The sequence below is a fragment of the Centropristis striata genome, chromosome 9, assembly GCF_030273125.1.
Source record: "Centropristis striata isolate RG_2023a ecotype Rhode Island chromosome 9, C.striata_1.0, whole genome shotgun sequence".
Classification (NCBI taxonomy): Eukaryota; Metazoa; Chordata; class Actinopteri; order Perciformes; family Serranidae; genus Centropristis; species Centropristis striata.
In genome coordinates this window covers 32,848,648-32,869,007 of record NC_081525.1, presented here as the reverse complement: position 1 = coordinate 32,869,007, position 20,360 = coordinate 32,848,648, and the positions used below count along the sequence as shown (strand labels likewise).

At 38.1% G+C, this 20,360-nt stretch overlaps 2 protein-coding genes across 2 annotated transcripts; both read left to right on the top strand.

Moving 5' to 3' along the window:
* The first annotated feature begins 6,330 nt into the window (after positions 1 to 6,330).
* Positions 6,331 to 12,163, top strand: LOC131977185 (collagen alpha-1(XXV) chain-like). Its single transcript, XM_059340387.1, has 11 exons — positions 6,331 to 6,350; positions 7,199 to 7,252; positions 8,427 to 8,534; positions 9,892 to 9,945; positions 10,095 to 10,140; positions 10,311 to 10,364; positions 10,523 to 10,630; positions 10,864 to 10,917; positions 11,044 to 11,151; positions 11,650 to 11,700; positions 12,104 to 12,163. Exons 1-11 carry the CDS (start codon positions 6,331 to 6,333, stop codon positions 12,161 to 12,163), a joined length of 717 nt encoding a protein of 238 aa, XP_059196370.1.
* Positions 12,164 to 13,266: 1,103 nt separating this feature from the next.
* Positions 13,267 to 19,581, top strand: LOC131977184 (collagen alpha-2(XI) chain). The gene is made up of 14 exons (XM_059340386.1): positions 13,267 to 13,320; positions 13,518 to 13,571; positions 13,667 to 13,720; positions 13,843 to 13,896; positions 14,400 to 14,453; positions 14,545 to 14,598; positions 15,529 to 15,582; positions 15,898 to 15,915; positions 16,210 to 16,272; positions 16,647 to 16,782; positions 16,873 to 16,979; positions 17,806 to 17,877; positions 17,967 to 18,176; positions 19,049 to 19,581. Exons 1-14 carry the CDS (start codon positions 13,267 to 13,269, stop codon positions 19,199 to 19,201), a joined length of 1,137 nt encoding a protein of 378 aa, XP_059196369.1. The 3' UTR covers positions 19,202 to 19,581.
* The last annotated feature ends 779 nt before the right edge of the window (positions 19,582 to 20,360 follow it).

Here is a 20,360-nt window from a genome sequence, read left to right as displayed (position 1 = left end):
TAAGTAGACAAAAGTGGTATGAAGTTCATGAAAGAGAAAGTTTTAAAAGCTACCCATTTAGACTTTATCATACCACGAGAATACCAAACATAGAGAGAAAATGACTCCTTATTTTATATTCCAGGGGCCACCTGGAATTACTGGGAAGCAAGGACGTAAAGGAGTTCAAGGGAATATCGTAGGTATCTCCAGTTTATTTGCATCCTATCAGAGTCTAGGAGGCTTTATGTGCTGTCTTACTGTATCTGCTCACTTCATCAATCAATACTTTAATAAAGATTATTTTACTGCAACTTTGTCAAGGGTTCATTTAGAAAGACAATGCTAATTGTCACATACTTTACCTGACTATAGTCTCTGTTATCCTTGAGACACAAACAACTCACTGAACTCATAACTACAGAATGTAATTGATGATAAATTACGCATTGAGTTGAGTGATGTAGACCACATGGAGTAGGTTCGTCTATAATAGTAGCAGTGTACTATTTGGCAACTTGACCTGATCTGTTAGATCAGTTAAAAACAGAAATTATCTGTTTTTTCACAACAGAAGTTCTCATCAGACCAGGCAAACTGCATTCTTTGTTGTGTTGTACATCAGGGCAATCCTGGACCACAGGGTATGCCGGGTCCCCAGGGCCGACCTGGGCGAGACGGGACCCCAGGAGAGGATGCTGCTCCGGGCCCTCCAGGCTTACCTGGAGAACAGGTAAATCTACTAATAGACATGTAGTATTGTGTATTTTTAGATTCTGCTGGAAGAACATCATACTATATTTTGTGACTACGTAATGTATCGAACAGGGATGAATGATTGGGTGAGAATGGTAAACCAATGGCAGACCATTTCATATATTCTGGGTCTGATCTCTAATCAATTCATATTGCCAAGAGATTGACAAAAAAATAAGGAATTTTTTAGATAAAAGTTGCACTTTTGTCACATATCTGGGCAAAATCCCAGACAATCTCATGGCCCTGGATGAATATCTTTAAAAAGTAGTTTTGGTTGTGAGAAAGAAAACCATCGCACTGATGTGGCTGCAGGCAAACCTGCCATCAAAGGAAGACTGGATCACAATTGTCAAGTCAATGACACATGCTGTATTGAGAAATAAAACTTTTCCCTCAGACTATGATTTAAACAACACATACAATAGTGGAAAAAAAGACATTTTAAAAAAAGACATTTAGCCATGTTTGGTACAGAGCAGGGGTTTTTTATCTACCTTATGACTGTCTCAACCCGTTCTTTTCCCTTAATTCTCATTAGAAAGTTGGAAAAATCTGTATGTATATTCATAGTGGTAAGAAAAATGTATTTAATATCTATAATACGTACATGTCAATATTACCCTGTTCATCGTATTCATCCCAATAGGGTCCCCAAGGCTACAGAGGAGAGAAGGGCTGCAAAGGGGAGCCGGGTGAGTGGGTAAGAGTGGCCTGGACTTCTAATGTTATGGGGATTTAAATGATGGTAGCCCAGATATACATGTGTATCTATGTATCCATCCATCTCTCTGTCTACATGTATGTCTAAGTATCGTGGCATTTAGACAAAGACTAGTTTAGTTGCTAGTTTGTTACTCTTTTGTAAACTAGAGCATTTTCTTTAAGTTATTTGTAAACCCCCTATTTCTCTGTTGTTAGGGTTATCATGGGGAGCTTGGACCACAGGGGAATAGAGGAAGAAAAGGAGACAATGGAAATAAAGGAGTCAGAGGCATTGTTGGTGTCCCTGGATACATAGTAAGTACGGATTACTATACTAACTTTAATGACAGCCCCGTTCCTGCCCCATCATTAAATGTAAAAGTCATTATAAAGTGCATTTTAAAATACAGTAGAATTTTTTTTTTACCATGCGTCAAACAATGACTTTTATTTGTTTATTTCTACTTTGCAACATCTGAACTGTCACATTTTAACAGGGACTGCCTGGAGCCAGGGGTCCACCTGGATTTCTTGGACCATCAGGTTCTCTGGTCAGTATAATAAACAATAACAAGAATCATATTAATATACATAATCTTAATTATCAGACTCACTTCTTGTTTGATGCACTGCTGATTGTTTTCAGGGAGAGATTGGAGCTCAAGGTTTTGGTGGACCACCAGGCCCACCTGTAAGTTTTCTAACACAATATACCTATACAGTATTTTCATAAAATGTATTAAAAAAACAAATACATAATGGAGTAAGAAGTGCATTCATTAATCTGTCTTCTGCTCAGGGCAAAATGGGGCCCAGAGGAGTAAAAGGTGTTTTGGGAGTTAAAGGACCTCCGGTAAGTAAACAACAGATTGATCAAACTCTAATCCAAACTGACATAACAGACATTTGTGAAATTATATTGTATGATGTCAGGGTCATCAAGGTGAAATTGGAGCCAGTGGAGCGGCTGGACCACAGGTGACCAGACGCTTTCAGATGTACTCTCTCACAGAATAAACTAATGGCATTTATGCATTATGCATTATTTAAATGCATAATCTGTGTAAATATACTTTATGTGTTTTCAGGGAGAGCCAGGTCCTGATGGAGTAGTTGGGTTTCCTGGTGTCCGTGGCCCTCAGGTTTGACAAAACCATATATATATACACGCCTACTATTGGTATTTAACCAGTCGATCTTGTAGGTAGACTTGGGACACATCATCAGTTGTGTTCCTCAGCTTCATGGGGTGTTTTGGCCTTTTATCACAATACACCCTCTGCTGAAGCAGGCCCATCTCAGGCTGATCAGACCCAGGTGTGTGTCCCAAGCCACCTGGGTCAGCTGGTGGCCCAGCTGGGGTCTTTCCTCTTGATCCAGAGCCAATGGCTGCCTCTGTTAGGGTCTTCACGGCTCTTCCACAGGCCTGCCCCCTATTTCAAGAATCAGTTTGTTCAGTGTCAGAAGCAGAATCAGTGTGTAACTTGGACGTCTGGTCTCGTGTAAAACATAAACATCAGACATAATGCTCAAGTTCTGCTTAAAAAACCCGAGACAATTCTTCTGTTTGAGTAGAAGAATATTAGTCCTCTTTTCCTTTAATTGTGACCAATAATGTGCTTTACTTCCATGCAAATAACTTTTTTGGCAAAGTGAATGGTAGGAATAGTTGTGTCTATCTCTTTTACCAGTTTTGTTCCAACTGTTGTGATTGTATCAGCCAAATATAAATTGGTTTGATACCTGAAAAGTTGGTTCCCCTCTGCACCCAATAGGTTGGGCATGTCATGTTCTACAATTTAGAAAAAGAGGATGCAGTAAAATAGTCTTCAACGTCTTGTTATCATTATTAGGAGGTACATGCTTGTTTTTTGGATAAAAATTAACTGAATAAATGCTTGCAGGTAATCAATGTGTTCTGCTGTCTTGCCAAAACTGTTTACTACTGTTTACTGTACCAAGGTTCCAATAATCTTGAGTGAAACTGGTTCCAACCAGTTAGAACCACAACTAATTTAGTGGAAAGGGGGTATTTATCATACAAGAGCTATACTTCTCAGTTTTATCACATGAAATCAAAAATGTATGAATAAAGAAAAACAACAATTTTTTTTTCTAACAGGGAAATCCAGGACCAGATGGTCCTCCAGGTCCGAAAGGAGACCCTGTGAGTACATTTAAGGAAAACAAACATACATAATCAAAAGCACAACCTCATGGCAGAGGTAACAACTCAGAAGTAGATAGCAGCCATCGTTTTAGGGTCACTCTGTCATCTGGGCTCTTTGTTTTTCATCAGGGTGATCCCGGAGATGAAGGGGATATAGGGGGACCTGGACCTTCTGGACTTAATGTAAGACAAAAAGGCCAAAACCTCTGCACAAGCAACCCTAACAAAATAGGATGCGAACTCAGACATGCTGGAGTTTAAAGTTGATTAGATGAGTAAATGTTCTTTCTTTCTCACTTCAGGGAGCTTTTGGGAATCCAGGGAAGCCTGGACCCTCAGGTGATCCCGTAAGATTACTTAAAGCAATTTATTTCTTTACTTCAGTTATAATGAAAAGCTTTTTGGTTCCTAAATACTGAGCTAATTATGCAGGTGTCTGTGTGTGTCTGTGTGTGTCTGTGTGTGTTTGTGTTTACATTTTTCTCTCCCAGGGGGCTAAAGCCAGGCGGGGTGACAAAGGTGGCCCAGGGTTTAAGGGAGACCTGGTGAGCTGGGTCCTTCCTGTCTATATGTTCAGTTGAGTATTGATCAGTTTATTGACCAGATCGATGACTCTATTCAGTGACTTGTATTTGTTTACAGGGACCTCCAGGGCCTGCAGGTAAACAAGGATTTAAGGGGCATCGAGGCCCTTCAGGACTTGAGGGACTTGGAGGACCGACAGGGCCACCTGGACTTCCTGGACCCAGTGTGAGTAAAATAAACATGCTGAATTCAGACATGTTCATGCTATAGCTACCACGATAATTTTGTGTTGTTTACTTTCCTGTATGGTTTTAGGGCTCAGATGGCATCATGGGGGAGCAAGGGAAGCAGGGAAAAGATGGACTGAAGGTGGGGTTTGAAAAAAATGAAAGATAACTTGTACGTTCTTTGTTTTTGAAAAAGTAAATGTTTCTAAAAATGTGCATGTGTGTGAAGGAATACATGGCCGTTCATATATTGTTTTTGTAGGGAGATCGGGGTCCAGACGGTGTTAAAGGAGCTCCTGGACCTCGGGGTGGCAAGGTACGACAAAGATAGAAGCTGGATATTTTAATTCATGTGCAAATTTGATAAAAGACCAATATCATGCTTTATTTTAATGTTTGTGTCAAATATATACATTCATTGGTTATTGATATGTCAGATAGCTACCACTACTACTGAGGAGAAACATGCATGTCTTTATTTTCTTAAAAGCATTCTAACTGTTTCTGTGTTTCACTTTGAAAATTGGTGGAAATATTTTGAGTGCAACAGCATAGAGTGGGAACTCCTGGAATGGATATTACATCCTTAATAATAATGGTAATTTTTCCTGTCAAAGGGTCGAGAAGGTCGAATAGGATTTTCTGGATTGCCAGGTCCAATTGTGAGTATGAGCGAGTGAAGAATAAAATAGGAGTCAGCGATAATTGAACTCAACACCCAAACAAATACACGCCTCCTATCAGTGCTCCTTTTCACCGCCCCCTCCCTCTCACTGCTTTTATAGATAGATAGATAGATAGATAGATAGATAGATAGATAGATAGATAGATAGATAGATAGATAGATAGATAGATAGATAGATAGATAGATAGATAGATAGATAGATAGATAGATAGACAGACTTTATTTATCCCAAGCTGGGAAATTACAGTGTAGCAGCAGCATTACACACAGAGACAATGACAACACAACTACATAAAAAGAAGAACAACCTAGGCATACTTCAAGCAATAAAATATAAAAATACAATAAAAAATATAGTGTCTAAAGAAGGAGTATGTATTAAGGAGTAGAATAAAATATCTTTTTTCTTTTCTCTGCATATCAATGGCAATGCAACTCTTTTTGTTTGAGTGGAATAATGTTGACTGTCAATTTGACAAAAACATTTTTTAATTCGTATGGCAGACACCTTACAGTTTATTCTTAATGCTGATAATGGTTCTGATTCCACGCTACTGATTTGGCTGTTTTCTGTTTGCAGGGAGAGATGGGAAAATCTGGAGAGAGAGGACGTGAAGGAGAACCTGGTATTAAGGTTCCTATATGGCTACACTTCTTATTCTGTCCTTTACGTGACGACGGAGTTCAGTCCAAACACTTAATCACTAATACTTTTCACTACTATTTTTGTTGTAATGGCTTTAATCAACAGTTTAACGTAGATTTGAAGCTGTTAAATATACTTTTACAGTTATATCTGTAGATTGTACACAAGAAAAAATATTCATGTGAATTTATGATGACCTGACAAAACAATTTTGAACATTAATTTCACATTTATAAGTCTATACAAAAAGAACATGTTTATCCATTTAAGGATTGTATCTCTTAAATTGCTGCTAATATAGATGTTAATGAGGCCATGTGTTTTTTCTGTGTAAACCTTTTGTTCAGGGAAACCCTGGACTCCCTGGAGCAACTGGACCTAAAGGCCTAAAGGTGATAAGAATTGTATAAATAATGTCAAATAAAAGTATTGCAATAGTTTCATTTCAAATTTAAATTCTTGGATGGTGATTGTGTAACTATTTTTGTAATTTAAAGTTGAAGTCGCTGAATGTCATTTATCCTTTCATTCCAATATAGAAATAGAGACATTTTAAATTTAATCAATCAAAGACAGAAAATCTTACTCTATGTTTCGTCTTAGGGATTTCAAGGTCATTTAGGTAACAGGGGGCAGGATGGACCTCATGGAGCCTTGGTGAGTCCAAACAACAATATGTTATATTCATTTTTCCCACTTTGTCCAGTCTCATATCAACTCAGAGTTGAGAGTTAATGCATTCATGGCCTCCAGACGAGAAAGACCTCGATACAAATTAATGAACTCGATTTTTCCAAATAGATGAAGAGAACGAAGAATTGTTTTTGCCATAAGATTGGTATTCCTCGAGATTTATATGAAAAACTAAGTAAAAACTGTTGAGTACACCAAAATTAGGATGATCAAACAGCCAGCTGCAATAAACCACCGCTATCTTAAATTTGCTGAACTTTTTTTTACAGTCTATATTTCTCCAAAATTGCTCTTCAGTGGGGCCGGATTACCCATCTAACCACCCTTGTTTTCTCCTTGCTTTCTTGTTTGTTTAATGCCAGGTACAACTAAATGTACATTTGTTTGGACAAATATAATGATAACAATAAAAATAGCTGATAAGAGTTTAATTTAAGAGCTGATATCTAGACATTTTCCATGGTTTTCTTGATACTGATTTTGGTTATTATCAAGAAAACCATGCAAAATTGTTCTTAAATTAAACTCTTATCAGCTATTTTTGATGTTATCATTATATTTGCCCAAACAAATGTACCAGTTGTACCAGGCATTAAATGAACAAGAAATTGAAGAAAACAATGGTTTAATATTTTTTTCCATGACTATATGTGATAATCTAATATGACTCTTCTATCAGGGACGCATTGGTGCAAATGAAATGAGCGGGAACACTGGACCTCCAGGACCAAAAGTGAGTTATCCTCTTTATAATCAACACTGAAAAAGTACATTTGCTTGCTAATTGATACTCTACTGAATATTTTCCACAGGGATTACCTGGGAAGACAGGAGCTCCCGGCCTCCAAGGACCCGTGGGGAAGAGTGTGAGTGTTTATCACCTGACACCTCACCTCACCCTCTCTAGGGTGAAATTTGATTGTTTAATTTAATTAAATAAAAGAAGATGGCATCTCAGTGTTGCTGTAGGTTACTCAGCATTACAGAGTATATGAGTTGGTGGTGTAGATAAAATGTTGATTCACATAGATGTATAATTGTTTCAATCAACAGGGAGAAGCTGGTGCCAGAGGAATGAAGGGGACACCAGGAAAACCAGGAGAGAGAGTGAGTTACAACATCACCATAAGGTTTTTTTAGGATGTAACAGATCAAACTCTTTTAGTATCTGCGCTTAAAAAGTCTTGTAGTGCCATATCATATTTTTGGAGTGGGATGATGATGTTGAGATTAAAGGACTGTTGGTTTTCTTTAGGGGGTTAAAGGTAAAGAAGGCACAGGAGGGCTTCCAGGAAGTGAAGGCTTAAAGGTATTTAGTCCTTATTTTTTGTCAATGCTTGAATTTTTATCAGAATATACTGTACATTTGTCATTATTATAAGATGCCTCATTCTGTCATGTTGGACAAATGTGTCCACTCATGATAATACAGTACATCCTGCAAACTTGACATGGAGTTCACCTTGTTATGTTTGTTGTGAAGGGTAAGAGAGGTGAAGAAGGACCAAGAGGTAAACAGGGCAGTCCAGTAAGTGAATCATTTTCTGTTTTATTGTAGCCTTATGTCAATGTTGTCAAGTTTTGAATACAAATGTTTTACTTTTATTCTGTGCTCAGGGTGAGATGGGCATGCCTGGACCACGGGGATACAGAGGATCTCCTGTAAGATGATCTGTATTTTGTTTATTTCAGCATAAAATGCAAACAAATGTAAGAACTATTGCACAAATGTTGAGCTTGGTTCAAAACTTTTAGAGAGAGAGTGAAATCTCTCTGTTACGAGGCTGAGTAGACTGTTGTACGTGTGCTAGTGTAGCATGTACTTATTAAACTGATCATTGATTTATCACCTTGCCCTTCTTCTGAGAGCCTTTCTGTGCCACAGCTACACTCCTTAACACTTCTATGCAGATGACACTTATACATGTTGATCCTGCTTAGTACTTAGCATTCTCCAGGCAACAATAAAAACTGATTTTACTACAGAGAAAATGGGTTTATCTCATTTTTCTGAATACATGTTTTCTTTCTTTCCTCCAGGGTGTCCAAGGTAACATCGGACCATGGGGTGAGGTTGGGCCCCGTGGCCTCCAAGGTGACCAGGGGCCGCGAGGTCCAGTTGGCCCTCTCGGAGTTACAGGTTACCCAGTAAGTCTATATATATGCTTTTGTTCTTAAGTATAAACTTGGGATGTACGGTATGTAAAGTAACATGTTGCTAATAGCATGTGCATGCAGAAAATCAATGCTTAATTAATTTAACTATATATATATATATATATATATATATATATATATACAGTACAGGCCAAAAGTTTGGACACACCCATCTCATTCAATGCGTTTTTCTTTATTTTCATGACTATTTACATTGTAGATTCTCACTGAAGGCATCAAAACTATGAATAAACACATATGGAATTATGTACTTAACAAAAAAAGTGTGAAATAACTGAAAACATGTCTTGTATTTTAGATTCCTCAAAGTAGCCACCCTTTGCTTACTAGAATATAAGACATGTTTTCAGTTATGTCACACTTTTTTGTTAAGTACATAATTCCACATGTGTTCATTAATAGTTTTGATGAATTTACAATGTCAATAGTCATGAAAATAAAGGAAAAACATTGAATGAGAAGGTGTGTCCAAACTTTTGGCCTGTACTGTATATATATATATATATATATAGTTAAATTGATTAAGCATTGATTTTCTGCATGCACATGCTATTAGCAACATTTTCTCTCCAACTCCGAAATGCTTGTTGTACATAGCAATGTAGAGCCTCGACTCTTTAAAAGGAATAGTTCAGAATTTTCCAAGTGGGTTTGTACGAGGTACTTACCCACAGTCAGTCATTACCTGCAGTAGATGATGTTCTGCATGTTCCCAGTTTGGAGAACCATACACACGCTCCAGGCATGAAATGAATGAATGTATAGCTGCAGACAGGGACTGACACAAAACGTTTTTTTTAACCACGTAAACAAAGGCTCACCGTAAAAATGTTAATGTGTATGCTTTATTTAGAATATGTCCTCCAATTACTATTGCTATCCACAGCCGATTCATTTGGCACTACTTTTGCTCAATCATAAAACTTTCTATGTTCCTATGCATAAGAAAACTTGCTTCGAGCCCTGCTGCAGATCAGCTGTTTTGGACAGAATACGGTGGTGGTTAAAATACGTGTTGTTGCCGTCCCTGTCAGCAGCAAAACACTCATTCATTTCCTGCCTTGAATTTTATCCATCTCATCTGAAGGTTATACAATGACAATGGGTAAGTACCTCATGCAACCCTACAGACTATCTCTTTAATGGGCTTCCACGCAACAGGATCTCAATCACGATCAGGATGAAACTGCCTACTATGTAATGTATTACTCCAAGCACCAAGCTCACCATGAACAAGTCTTCCTTCGGGGCACCTTGAGAGTGGGTTGTACAGCAGGAATATGAAGTCTTTTTTGAGCAGTTGCTGCTTTACTCTCTCTACATTTAGGGAAAAGATGGACCTCAGGGAAAAACTGGATCAGCGGGTGTCAAAGGAGACAAGGTAAAGCTTTTCTTTCACTGAGCTACTTTGAAGATGCTCCAGGAAATGATGTGTACAAGAGTAGCATAGTGATGGATTGGTCTGTGAAACCATTTCAGAAGCAGTCAGTTCAACGATTCATCACTCAGTTGTTTCTGTCATATTTTCAGGGATCCGGAGGAGCTCTGGGGCAGGAGGGAGTTGCTGGTCTCGATGGTGAGGAGGTAGATTGATTAGACTGTGTTTGTCACAGATTTGATTTATATGTTTTCTCATTTAACTGAATCCAAAGGCACTAAAATGTCAGACTTTCTTAAAACTCAGGATTAGAGATACAGTATGTAGCTTGATCATGTGTATGAGTAACTCAGTGCTTTTTTGTTTAGGGTCTGGTTGGACTGAAGGGACCTGAGGGGCCAACTGGAAAAAAAGGCAGATCTGTGAGTAAATGTCAGCTTGTAAATGTGTCCCTTTATTGTCAGAACTCTGGATAAAAGTTTCCTTTTTCTACTACACATTCATCATGGTCCATACTATCCTGCATGGAACAAATGCTTTCGTCAAACTTTGGAAACCATTTGTTTTACTTACATTTCAGGGTGAAAAGGGAAACACTGGTCCTCCTGGACAGAAAGGGCCGAAGGGAGCCGAAGGCAACAGAGGCAACCAAGGGCCACAGGGAGCAAAGGGGCCACCAGGGAAACAGGTGGATAGGAGATTTTCTAAAGTGAAGTTTACTAGAATATTGTAGCCCTTATCTCTTACAGGCAATTGTCTGTTTCTGCTCTGAAAGTGCATCAGTCCTCCTCAGAATCCAAATGTCAGGCAGCCTCACAGGCCCTGATATAAATATTGATGCAGTCTTCTAAGGCGTGTGAGAAATATGAAGTAAAGCAGGTCAATGTGTCCCCTCTGCCCACCATTAACCCTCTTTTGCAGGGATACCGCGGTTCTTCAGGGGACAGAGGACAACCAGGATTTCCAGGACTCAAGGTCAGAAGCCATGTTTGACTTGAACTGAAACGATGCTGTAGTCAAAGTCTGCAAGTGAACTCTTAAAGTTTGGTTTAAAGTCCAAAATGTGTGGTGGTGGTGGTGATGATGATTATGCTTTCACAGGGTGAGCCAGGTACCAGAGGTACATCAGGCCTGTCTGGACCATTTGGACCAGGAGGAAACACTGGGGCAGCAGGGGCCAAAGGCCAGAAGGGACTTTTGGGACATACTGTGAGTAACACAGCTGGACTCTTTGATCGTTATTGACTACGTTAACATTTACAAAATATTCATTTTTTTGCCTTTATTACGACAAAAATAGGCAATATTCCTACTAAACTATTTAAATGGTTAAATAAAAAATAAAAATGTATATTCCACTATTATTTACGTATACGTCCCACTGTGCATACTCAGATTAACGTGAACACGTGAACGTTATATAACATATACCCCTATCAAATTCTATTTTCATATTCAGTATAATAGTAGAATATTAGTGTGCATGTAAAGTCACTAATGTCCAAAATACTGTATGGTGCTAATACCAACCATGATGAGCTTTATGTTAGCTATATCTGTATGATTGGTCTCATGTGGTAACTAAAATTTTAGACATTCATTCTATATTTAGTTGTGATGCAGATCATTTATATTGAGAGATGCTGTATATCCTATTGTTTCACAGATCAAAATAAACACTTTAATTTTTATCTCTTGTGATTTCAGGGCCCCCCTGGCAGTATCGGTCCCACTGGACAAATTGGACCATCAACACCAGTATGTGTTATTTGACTTAATGTGGCATTAACGTATTTACCAAATCATATTCTATAGAAACTCCACACTCGACTTTTGTAGCCTTATAAAGTGTTTGTGTTGACCTTAATGAGCTGAAAGTGTCAACGTAGTTACATCGTCACCCAGATTTGTAACGAAACATTTTATCATGCATGCACCATGTTGACAATTTAAACCACTAGATGGCAGCAAAAGCTGTTTTTCACTTTGTTTTTATTTACGATGTGAAATACATAATGCCTTTCACAAAGATTGAATATACGTGCCTTTCATTGATTGGTTGCCACACAAAACAAATGTGACTTAACTTAAGGCTGGATTTGTTTATATAATTCTTAGTGTTTTTACACTTGATTGTCACTTAATTCATGTGTTTTTTCAGGGTTTGCCAGGCGAGAGAGGTGTTGAGGGAAAAGCTGGAATCCCTGGAACAAAGGTGTAGTGTCCCGATGACTAATTCTGATGCAGTGAAATGCTTCAGTGCTGCAAATGTGATCTGTCAAACTGAAATGGGTTCACTAAGTACAGTCAATGCTGTCTCTGCTGTGTGTTTGTGCAAATCAGGGCAGTCACGGTGAGACAGGCAAGCTCGGTCTTCAAGGCATCAAAGGAGACATGGTTGGATATCTTCATGTGTTCTACTTCCTCAGTCTGATCAGGCATTTTTTAATGATGCATGTAAAGAAATAACCACACTGACGCAACGACTTTTTCTGTATCCCCCAGGGCATCAGAGGTGAAAAGGGTGCAAAAGGAGAGTCAGGGACAAGAGGCACAATGGTGAGATGGAATATTTGAAGTCACAAGGATTGGAGTTTCCAACTCTAAGCCTTTGCAATGAGGTCATTCAGTGTTACTGAATTATATCAGTACCATAAGTCTGTTTCCCCAGTAAACAGGACATGTTATGGTTTCATTTATGTGTGACTGTATTTTTAGGGGACTGCTGGGAAGATGGGGTTCATCGGCATTCCAGGAGCTAAAGGTCGACCTGGACCTGCTGGTCCCCCCGGTCTTCCAGGATTTAAAGGAATTAAGGGGCCAAAGGTAAGTAGAGGCCATTGCTTTTTTCAGATGAAAATCTAAATCTAGTCAAAGAAAATGTAACAGTGGAGATTTTGTCCCTATAAAGGGTAAAAGAGCCCAGCCTGGAAGGAAAGGAAACAAAGGAGCTCCTGGAAAAACTGTGAGTTTAATTTTAACCTTCAGATATGATTGTTGTGATCCAGGTACCCTAAAACAAATTTATGGTTTAAGTCTGCCTCTCTTCTTAGAAATGGAAAATCAGACAACAGACATGACAGGGCTGAAAACCATAACAGACATCTTATACAGTACTCCTTACTAACATATCTGGATGGGTATAATGTGTGTGAATGTTTTTCAGTTTTCTTTAGTTATGCACTTCATGTCTCTTAATGCAAACAATCGCTTTCTAATGATATTTAATCTAATTAAATTACCCAATCAATATTAAACTCTGTGCATCACCATCTTAGTTTTGGCAATGAGCTTATCTTAAAATCTGTTGTTGTTTTTAGGGAAATGAAGGACTTCTGGGTAGACCAGGACCTGGAGGACGACCTGGGAAAAACGCAAGTATCTTTTCTAACAGAGAAAAAACATACGCTATATCTATTACTTAATCCATTACTACTACCTGAAATCACTGCTCAGTTCAAGTATTAACAAAATAATAACATGCAAACCAAAAAGTTTACACTGTAACATGTGATGTTGTTTTTCTAAAGTGAAAAATGTGTTGACAGAGGTTTCTCATGTGATCTGTGTTTCAGGGTCTAAGTGGTTTGGATGGGTTACTAGGAGTTGAGGGTAATGAGGGTGACCCAGTAAGTAAAAATTAACAATGCAACAATTTAGCCTGTTATTACATTTATTTATTTTTTTTTTTACTAAATTGAATCTCTCCCCGCTCCTCTCAAAGGGGGATAATGGTTTCATAGGAGCTCCTGGAAAACCTGGCAGGCCTGGCAAAATGGTAAGCTCCAAAACAGACGTGAATAATGTGCGTCCCTACACCATAAAACCCTGTGAATAATCTCTTATTCATAAATATCTTTCTATGTTTGGCCTCTGTGACATTAAAACATTATGTTGTAGGGAAAACCTGGATCTCCTGGGATCAGGGGAAACACTGGAACTCCAGGGTTCAAGGTACATTATGTCATTTATTTAAATGTTATACAAAACTTGTAATTGTAAGAACAGTGTGGCCATATGTATATACCTTTAATCTATCTACAGGTGCATCTCAATAAATTAGAATATCATAGAAGTTTATTTCAGTTATTCAATTCAAAAAGTGGAAATAACACATTATATAGATCCATTACACACAGAATGAAACATGTCATGTCTTAATTTATTTTATTTCTTCTAATTATATTAGATTATGTCTTACATTTAATGAAGACCTAAAATTCAGTGTCTCAAAACATTTTTTTTTTTACAAAAGACCAATTTTAAAAAGTATGTTTAATATGGAAATGTTGGCCTCTGAATAGTACGTCCATCTATATGACTCAATACTTGGTTGGGGCTATTTTACTTGAGCTACTGGAAATGAACTTTTCCATGATATATTATTTTATAAAGATGCACCCGAATTCACTGTGCTGGTATTTAACATGTCTTACTGATGTTCTATTGTGTCTCAGGGGAAAGCTGGACGAAAAGGAAAACAAGGACCACCTGGACCAACAGGGCCAAAGGTCAACACGTTAGTTGAGCAGCATTTTATTAAGAGATAATAGACCTAACATAACACCTTGTCCATCTCTATCATTGCTGGTCTTGATACAGGGTCTTCCAGGACTAAGAGGAGAGAAGGGCGAGTCTGCAGTTACTGGTCCCAAGGTAAAAGTCAAACGCACAGTGCACCACCTCACCTGGATGAGACAGTAGTACACTTTCTCATATTCATTTAATCCATGGTTCGTTCCATCAAGTGTGCTGTATATACATTTAGATCATCATCACATTAAAAGAGGAGCACACATTACGCCTAGGAATGCACGTTATTATCAGCACGTTCTGGCTTTAAAATGAACTATCAGACATCAGCCAACGCACTGATATCCACTGATCATTTACTGTCAAAGAGAACACCATATTATTTAATTTGGGTTTAATTGCTGTACAATCGTACAACGCACTTCACATGTTCCCAGTGAACAGAGGTAATGTTAACTTGCTTGTGCGTATTGGTATGATTGTCTCAAGAAGAGCATCATCCAGGTCTATAAGTAGGTAGTTTTAGGTATCAACTATGTTCCTGTTGTTAATTCCACTACAGAAGAGACGTGATGATCACTGCAATTGGGCGCGGGGTGAAAAAAATATTGGTATCAGTATTGGTTCAAATGAGGTGTAAAATATTGACATATCAAATATCGTGCATTCCGATTTAAGCCTATTTTCTAAGGTCTTACTAGTTACCTGTTTTGTATAGATTTTTAAATTATTTTATTAGTTTATAAGGCACTACATGCAGTGCACCAGACTGTCTGTCTGAAATGCTTTTGGTTATTGAACCAGAAAGGCCCCGCAGATCCAGTGATCCCTGTTTAAATTCCCATTGTCAGGGAATCACGTAACTATTAAAGGTAAAGCAGTTGTTAACTGTCTTCTTTACCTGAAGGGTCTCCCAGGTGCCATGGGAATACTTGGACCTATTGGGCCACCTGGACTAAAGGTTGGGTGAAGCGATTTGAAATATGAAATAATTTAAATTTTAAAAAGGGCATCATTTCAGTTGATCTTTGACATTTCTGACTTTTGTCTTAGGGGAATCCAGGTTTACAGGGGCTGAAAGGTCGAAAAGGTCATAAAGGAAAGCGGGTGAGTTTAACTCTTCTCTTCACACTGATATTAACAGAGAGCAAAGTGTTAATCAACTGACTGATTTTCACAGGGGGATAGCGGTCCTCGTGGCCCACATGGACGAAAAGGCTCCCTTGGACTCGCTGTACGTAGCTTTGATATTACATTACATTACATTACATGTCATTTAGCAGACGCTTTTGTCCAAAGCGACTTACAATAAGTGCATTCAACCTGATGGTACTAGACATAGACCATAGGAATCAAGTATTCTTCTTCATAAAATTGTTTACTGACATTTTTTTACTGAAATTATTTCTGTGTTTGTTCTAGGGCTCGGTTGGACAGAAGGTAAGAAATTATTTTTATTTAAATTTCTCTTAATGATGTTGCATTTGTTTCTATTTCTGGTTCAGCAGAAATATCAGCATCCTGAAATCACAGTTGTATAAGAGAGCTTTTTGGCAAACAGCTCATCAACTTCAAATGATTTCAGTGTTTTTTCATTACTTGTAGTTGGTTCTGGAATATAATAATAATAATAATAATAATAATAATAATAATAATAATAATAATAATAATAATAATAGTCTTTATGCATTGTTTATCCTCAGCCAGAGCCTGACTGTGTTTGTGTCTTTACAGGGAATGAAAGGTGTCGAAGGCAGGAGAGGACCAAAAGGAGTGAAGGGCAAGCGTGGACCTCCAGTAAGACATTTTGTTCTTACAATGCAAATAGTAAAATGAAAAAAATATTTGACAAACTGCTGATAGGTCTGTACCATGCTTTGTACAGGGAAAACCAGGTGCACCAGGCAGGCGCAGGTCAACACAAAGACCTGGATCAAAGCCGGAGCCAAAACCAGATCGAGGTAATGAGCGGAGGCCCAAAACCAGACCGAGCACAAGATCAAAACTGAAAAATGTACCAAGATCCAGACAAACACTTGCCCACCTGAAGCGAAGGAAAGGACCACAAAAAGTTGGTACAAGCTTTCTTCTGAAATACACTTTTATTACACAATGTTCTTGTTTTATTGTGATAGTCTGGTTGACTATCTGAATGATGGACTCCTCTGTAGCAGCCCAGGTCTGTGTCCAGGCGCTGGTCTGAAGTAGAGGAGACTGAGGAATCCTTCAGCTGGCCTCAGGGAACCAAAGATGATCCTGCCACCTCCTGCTACGAGCTGGGACTCATACATCCACATCTGAATGATGGTGACGCTCTCACTAGGCGCATATGTTTATCTGTTTTAATGTATACCGAGTGAATCTGAGTGTTCTGACATGACGTTGATTATCTTTCAGGTTACTTTTACATGGACCCCAACCAAGGCTGTCCCTACGATGCTGTGAAGGTTTTCTGTAACTTCACAGCAGGAGGAACAACCTGCATTGAACCTTTACAATCCCAGGTACCATTTGTTTTCAACTACAAGGGTTTTTATTTGCATGCTAAACATTCATTCAGACTAAAACAACAGTAATCAAATTTTTTGAATGTGGGTAGTGTGTGCAATAGTGTGTTTAGGCTGGAACAGGGGATGCCTGAAAAAAAAACAGCAGCCTGCAGCACACACATTGGAACAGACGCTACTTTGATGCAGCCCTATGTCACGCTGTAGTGGCCAATCACATAACCAGCCAGTGGCTCAGAGAGTTCAGGAATCATCTGTCTCTCCCTGCCATGGGGACGGGGAAAAATCAACTTCAAGGTTTAACCCTTTATCAGGCAAAGAACTATATTTGGTAACTTCAGGTAATATTTCAAGAAAAAAGCTGCAAATTTACTAGATTAAAGTGGCAAATCTACAAGAAAAAAAGTTGCAGATTTTAGAGATTTAAAGTGGCAAATCTGTGCCAAAAAAAGTCGCAGATTTACGAGAAAAAAGTGGAAAAAAAGCAACTTTTTTCTCCCAGATTCACCACTTTAAATTTCATAAATCTGCGCATTTTTTTCTCGTAGATTTGCCACTTTAATCTCATAAACTTTTTTCTCAAAATATTATTTTCGTATTTGTTTTTTGTTTTTTACACATTCTGGCAGTATGTAATATCCTCTTATCGGAACTAATCGGCATACATAAAGCTGTTTTACCCAAAGCAGTGTGGGTCCATTTATAAAAATACCTCCTGGGAAAGAAGGGGATTTCTATTCAGACTTTTTGGATGGATGTAAATACACAAATTTGATGGTATAAACAACGGTTTTAGAAATATTGTTGATATTCTTTTATTTAGATTAAATTATGTTGGGAATCAGAAAAGAAGACATCTGTCCAGTGGTTCAGTCAGCAGCCCAATGGAAGCAAGGTAATGCCTTTGTAGATTAATTTAGCAACATTTAGACAATCTAACATAATCTCCTCAGACTTAAACTGAACAATTTCTGTCTCTGATAGTTTGAGTACCCTGGTCTGGATGTTGTCCAGCTGAGGTTCCTGCGGTTACACAGCCACACATCTTTCCAGCGCATGACAATCGGCTGTACAGCAAACCAGTCCAGTACTGCTGAAACACCTAATTCAGCCAACAGGATGTTTCACGTACTGGGAGACTCTGGCAACGAAATCATTTCACACCTCGCCATAGTGTCCAAGAAAGGCTGTGAGGTAAGAATTAAATATTTGTAGTTGTTCTATATTATATATTTTTGTCTATTTAGCAACTGTTAACAAAAAGATACTGGTGATGTTTGTACTTGTGTCAAATCAAAGTAATTTCTTTTTAACCCTTGGGTTTCTCATTTTAAATTTTGACTGTGTTATTAAAACCATAATTTCTGACCCCACGGTCCTTACAGCATCAAATCCTGCTTTCTGTTAAATCAGGCTTTCTATCTCCTAAAATTGTAGTTTTTACTATTTTCCACCAGATTAAGCCATTTTAAAGTAATTAATAATTGGTAGTGATGATCAGGACTGATGCTGGTGAAAAGGTTGAACTCAATAGAAAGGGGAAAATATATATACATGTCTTTTCCGATGCAGACATGTTTTTTCCTCTAAGGCAATTTAAGTAACTTTTTAAAGATATGTACAACAGTTAATAACAATACCAGATTGAAAATTAGTATAAATGGGGCGTTCCCGGTGGCACACCTGGTAGAGCGCATACCACAGAGGCCCAGTCCTCATAAGCGGGCGGCCCAGGTTCGAAATCTGGCTCGGAGCCCTTTCCCGCATGTCTTTCCCTCTGTCTCCCCCTTTCACTCTCAATATCTCTCCTATCAATAAAAAGCTACAAAATGCCCCAAAAAATATCTTTAAAAAGAAAATTAGTATAAATTAGTCCAGTATGAACAAATCACATCTGCTGTCATTCACACTGAATGTTTCCAACTTAATCACCTATGGATGTGGGAACAAAGGGATTTAAATGAAGCAATAGGAGATTTTACATTGTTTGTAGATGGTCGGTCGCTGTGCTGAAGGCTAAACATGTTCTCTTCATGTCTCTTCTCTCTTTCTTTATCATTTTGCAGGTGGAGGTGGTTGTGATGGTTCGGGGGAGCACGGAGCTACACCGTGGTGATATGGAGTTACTTCCTGTCAGAGATCTGGGTGTAGAGATTAAGTCCTTATGTCCCATAATCCCTGAGGTCACTGTTGTTTTGGGACCCCTCTGCTTCTTGTGACTGATGAAGAGTGCGTGTGTGTGTGTGTTTTTGTGTGTGTGCCTGTGCATGATGAACTGTAAATATCTCTTTTTTATAGAAAGCTCGGATTTTTGGTGTCTAGATATTTTACATGAACATTTTGTCAGGATTAATTTGCTCAGTGCTGTACTGTTTTTGTGTATATTTATTGAATTGTTACAGGCTGAATAAATTGTTAGATTTTATCATATTAATTATATGAACTTATTAAATGTTTACGTAGCACCAAATTTATTTGTTTAGGTGAGATTGACTTTGAAATGAATGTGTTTATATCACAACTCAGTGTATTCACCGTCCTCACTGGGGGAGGATGTGTAGCACTATCAAAATAAAATGACGACATTGATCATGTGTAATAAAATCAAGCTGTGTGCATCTGTTGTATTTTTAGGTTATGATGTTAATTCAGTCCAGTTCATCTTTAACTTTTCTGAGTTCAATTTTGAGGTACTTGTGCTTTACTTGATTATCTCCATTTATGTAACTCCACTACATTTAGCTGTCAGCTTTTTTATATAAATTACACCACATAACAATATATTAAGTAGTTAAAATTAGCCCTATCTTAACAAGAGTTAAAACACTTAAATGTTGACATATATGCATCAATAATAATAATCCAATAATATATTTGGAATATATAAAACAATCTCAGTAGGGCCATTCTGCATATCGCATACTTTTGCTTTTGATACATTTTGATGCTGATTATTTTTGTACTTTTTTTTTTTTTTACTGGACTTTTACTAGTAGTGGAGTAATTCTGCAGTATGGTTTTGGTACTTAAGGGATCTGAATACTTCTTCCATTACCGTCAGAAGTCGTCACAAAGTGGCCTTGTATTGACAGAAAAGGCCTGCAGCCAGAGTCAAAGTATATTATATGACTGCCTTTTACCGCATATATTTTGAGACTTTCTCCGTCTCCCTCACAAATTCACCCATGATCCTTTTTTGCCCTTGTGCAAATGAAAACAGTCCAGAAACAAATCTGTGGTTATATCAACCTTAAGCCAGAATGGTTGCCATTATATTAGATGATGTTAGATTCATTTTTTTCATAAATGCATCCCTGTGTCTACACGGTTAATTGTGTTTGCCACACTCAACTCACAAGACCAGTTTAGTTCATGATT